At 31.8% G+C, this 4661-nt stretch overlaps 1 protein-coding gene across 1 annotated transcript; it reads right to left on the bottom strand.

Annotated features, from left to right (window-relative positions):
* Positions 1-416: 416 nt before the first annotated feature.
* On the bottom strand, positions 417-1655 carry LOC111640361 (patched domain-containing protein 3-like). The gene has a single exon (XM_023386379.1). The coding sequence runs from the start codon at positions 1653-1655 to the stop codon at positions 417-419; it is 1239 nt and encodes a 412-aa protein (XP_023242147.1).
* Between the last annotated feature and the right edge of the window lie 3006 nt (positions 1656-4661).

The following is a 4661-nucleotide window of genomic DNA, read 5'->3' as shown; positions in this document are numbered from 1 at the left end:
TACTGCAAAAAAATCATAAAAAGTATAAAATTTAAATGAAAATCAATTATTGTATCTAAATGTACAGTGCATTTCTATTAGATTAATGATAACAAGATTAATTACAGTAAAATAAAAAATATATTAACATTTTATCCGTATATAATAAAATCAAAATACGTTAAAATTTTAATGTAATATTTCAATGTGATAATTCAATGTAAATTAATTAAGAAACAATATATTGTATTGTGACAGATCTCGAGAACTAAAAACTAGTACTATTATAACATTAAATTTTTTTGTTCAATTTACACTAAATAAAATAATATGTTGGAAAATTTCATTTTATAATGTCTGGTATAGTTTTATTTTATAATTAAAACTAAATTTTCCAGTAACATTTTCCCAAGTCTATATTTTGTTATTAGCTTTAATTAAAAAAATGGAGGAATCAAAGAAAAAACAACAGGAATGAACATCAATGCATGAAAAGCAGTTTCTATTGCGATAAGAAATACTACTTTCACAAATATAATAAAAGCGTACATATCTCTGTATACAAATAAAATTCCTAAAATGGTTGACAGAGATCCTTGAAATATTGGATAGCCGATACGATACAGACTGTCTTTCATTCTTTCATTGGGGGTTTGATACAAAGAACAAATATAAGCGAAAGACATGTGAGCCGGATAATTGACGCAGAATCCGACACATAATATCAGGCTCATCATTGAAAAAATATCCATGTTTATACCCCAAAGAGACATGTATCCTAAAGTTTCTACAATGGTGGATGATACCGATATTGCTACGAGAAAAGCAACGACAATGTTCGGTACGATAACTATAAATAAAATCATAACCAATAGTGAAGTGATCCAAAGTAAATCTCTAATTGTGCATCCAATTATAATTCCTTGTTCGTACAGAGGAGTTAATGCTGCGTAAACGAGAACAGGAAAATCAAATTCGTCAGCAATTTTCCACAGATTTTTTAACATTTCTATTTCATCTTCTGCACTTAGCGTATCATTTACAAGAATGTGGAATCTGCTACTTAAAATATCGGATCCGTCAGAATTGAATGCGATATCATTGGTGAATTGTTCTGCTGATTTAAATTTCAGAAAAACATTGCGAAGCCCATCCAAGAAATCTTCTTTAACCGACATGTTATATCCTCGTAATGAATATTTTGCTAGCGAGTGAGTTTGGAATTCCTTGTAATATTTTAACCAAGATACTGTAAATCGAGAATCTGCAATGTGTGGGAGACTTTCGAATTTTTTAAGTAATCCATCTATAGTCCTCTGTACATTTAAATCTGAATAATCAAGTGTGCTATTAATGACTATTTGGTACGGAAACGTATAACGGCCGAAACTATTATAATATAATTTTATACCTTGTGTTATTACCGATTTTTGTGGATATAGCTTAGTGTAATCAACACCGTGTGTTATAGTTAAGGCTCCCCATATTCCAAATAATAAATTCAGAAAGTAAACTATGATAACTATTATCTTCATTGTACTAATACATAGAATTTTCCCCAACTTGTCCCGAAAGAACGCCATTGTTGGCTCATCAGTAGACGTTTCTTCTTCTGTAGTAGAATATTCGATATCTTCTGAAAATAAAGTTAACCACTTAGAATTTATATACAGCATTATTGATTTGAGAAAAATTTCAGAACGATGTTTATTAATTTATAAATCAATTTATGTAATACTGATTGTTAGCAAATAATTGATGAATAACAGATATCAGCAAAACAGGTAAAAAAAAACTGCTTAGACATTTCATAAAATCACATTAAAAATATGCTTATTCAAAAAGACCATTTTTTAAAAAATATTTTGTACCATATTTTTCATTTTATTTTACCGAAAGGCCGTTATGTCAGCAAAATAAAACAAAGTTATTATAAGATGGAGAAAGTGAGGAAATGAATAAGGAGAATGTACAGTCAGAAAGAAAAGGAAGAATGACTCCCTCTCAGCGGGTCACGTAAGGTTAATACTTTTCATTGCGTTTAATGTTCCTGTAGAGTTTTTATGCTACAACGTCGTGGGTCAAAAAGTAAACGTGAGTTGAAAGAACTGTACTCTAATAACTAGGGCTGCTTCATATAATAAAAGAAGCAAAGTTTAACGCTTATCTCTTAAATAAAAATTTCTGTTTATATTAAAATTAAGCTATTCTGCGATAACTCGAACTTTAATAATATATTAAATTTTCCGAAATAATGCACCATGTATACCATACACTATACAATTACCTTTCATATTTTGCCAGCAGTCACCTGATACCAGTCCGTACAATCTCGTATAGCATTTACTTATAAAAACTCTGTGTATATATCGTTATATATGATTTAAAAAATGAAACAACATTACCCAAATTAAAACGAAATGCTTTTTGTCGTTGTTTCTCTTCACTGCGTCCTGATAATGCCATGCACCCTGCAAAAAACGTTATCTGATACAAAAACGTAAACACTATGCTGGTTGCGGAATAATAACAAAACATTCTTATAAGAGGAAAAGATGACATCATTCCAATGCAATAGGAAAACAGATTAGTCAAAGATGTTAACGTTATAGAAATTCCTGCTTCACCCAATGTTTCTTCCATGCGTTTGTGTACTTTATGCTTGGGGTTTGATATTCTCCAACACGCTAACAATACGAAGGCATCGTCGATCTCTGTCACTACATCAGAAAACCTTTATTAATTGAAGAATTCATAATCTAAAAGTAAACAAATATAAAAGCGCATGTTATTACTTACCGAGAACTAAAAACGGTATGGTGATGTTCCAAATACTATTTGGTACACCGACAATTGACATGAATCCGAAAGAAGAGACCACGGCCAGACCAGCGGATACCACACTTGCCATACCCAGAAGAGGCTTGCTTTTTGCCCAATTGTTGCTCATGCACATAACAGCAGTGAAAACAGATATAAATGCAATTAAAGCACCAATCATAGGTTTAATATTTTCCACTAAGTGCACATTTTGCTGTTCTATTGACCAGTAGTTATCAATAAAACACATAAGATATTTAAATTGATGATTACTTATTCGATTATATACTTCTGTTCGCCATCTTTTAATCATATTGTGTTTATTCTTGTTGCTGTTGTCAGTGAAATAAACTAATCTCGTAGCATTTACTGTCTGAATGAAATCGTTCTTATCTTCGTTTACACCCCCAAAGTTAAGAGCGTAAATTTGATAAGAGTATGTCAACGGATCTATGTCGACCGGATACTTCAATTTCTTTTTTCGCTGTACGATATTATCAATTTCGGGCAATATTTCGATAATCGGATTTTCAAAACATTTTTGGCGTACACGTGCACAAATATCTGAGTATCCAATTTGTATACCTTCATGATTAATTGTTATATTTTTAATTAGTTGATCCACCGAACTTATTTCTAGCAGCACGTTTTTTTCGAGCATGTCTCCACCACCTTTTCGTGTAAAAATCAATAACACACAATTCGATAAGTTTGTAAATCTCGCCGGATCAAAAGCTTTTGACGTATTGTACGGAAATGTTTTTTCAATGAACTTCTTAGTATTATAAACTTTTCCCGAATCTGCAAATGTCAGGCTTACTGCGTTTGTGATAGTGTTTGTATTGAAGATGAATGCTGAGAATGTCGCTGTTATTAAAACAGGAAGAAAAATAAAGAAGTATGGATGAAGTCCGATCAATCTTCCTAATCTTCGAAAAACGATCGATAATCGATTCCTCACACAGTCAATTTTCATCTTTTTATCTTGATGTAGAGAAGATACTATTTACCCTATAAAAAGATAAAACATATTTCAAATATATTATATTACATAATTAATTCAAATTCATTGTTATAAGTGACTATATGAATGTTTTCTGAATGTAAAGTTACGCACAATGGTTTACCTGACCTTAGTTTCAGTGTTTTGTTTGATGATGAATGTCGTCGTCATATAATCAGAATAATTTTTTTGTATTTGAAGTATATTATTTTTATCGAATACGACCGTATTATAAAATCTTGATAAACATGTTTTTATGTAATTTAAAGGTAAAAGCAATTTACTATCGTTTTCGTAGATTTCGTTTATGATGAGTTTTCAATTGTTTTACAGTAAAGAAAGACTTTTATCCAGGGCTGTAGAGTCGGAGTCAGAGTCGTGGAGTTTTGGTGTTTTAGCCGGAGTCAGAGTCAGAGTCGGAATCGGATGGTAAGGAAAAGTCGGAGTCGGTAGATTTTTACGCGACTCCACAGCACTGGCACGGCTGTGGAGTCTTAGTCGGAGTCAGAGTCGGAGTCGTGGAGTTTAGGTGTTTTAGTCGGAGTTGGAGTCAGAGTCAGATAGTAAGGAAAAGTCGGAGTTGGAGTCGGTAGATTTTTACGCGACTCTACAGCCCTGCTTTTATCGCCAAACCGATGGCATTTCCATAGGTTCAGAAATTGGAGAAAATTAGCTGAAACCTATATGTTACATATGGACAGAACTTTATTAAACCTACAGGGCATTATATTTTTTGCAATGTATGTTCGATGACATATTAATTATATATAATAGTGTAATAGCAACACTTTGTGCAGGAATGTAATAATTATAGGGGATAAAACTATTAGCTCACACAATGAAAGTTTTTGAAAAGGTT

This window comes from Centruroides sculpturatus, unplaced genomic scaffold, assembly GCF_000671375.1.
Source record: "Centruroides sculpturatus isolate CEXI.00-Female unplaced genomic scaffold, Cexi_2.0 scaffold148, whole genome shotgun sequence".
Taxonomy (NCBI): domain Eukaryota; kingdom Metazoa; phylum Arthropoda; class Arachnida; order Scorpiones; family Buthidae; genus Centruroides; species Centruroides sculpturatus.
The sequence above is the reverse complement of the archived record's forward strand: the minus strand, read 5'-3'. Positions and strand labels throughout refer to the sequence as shown.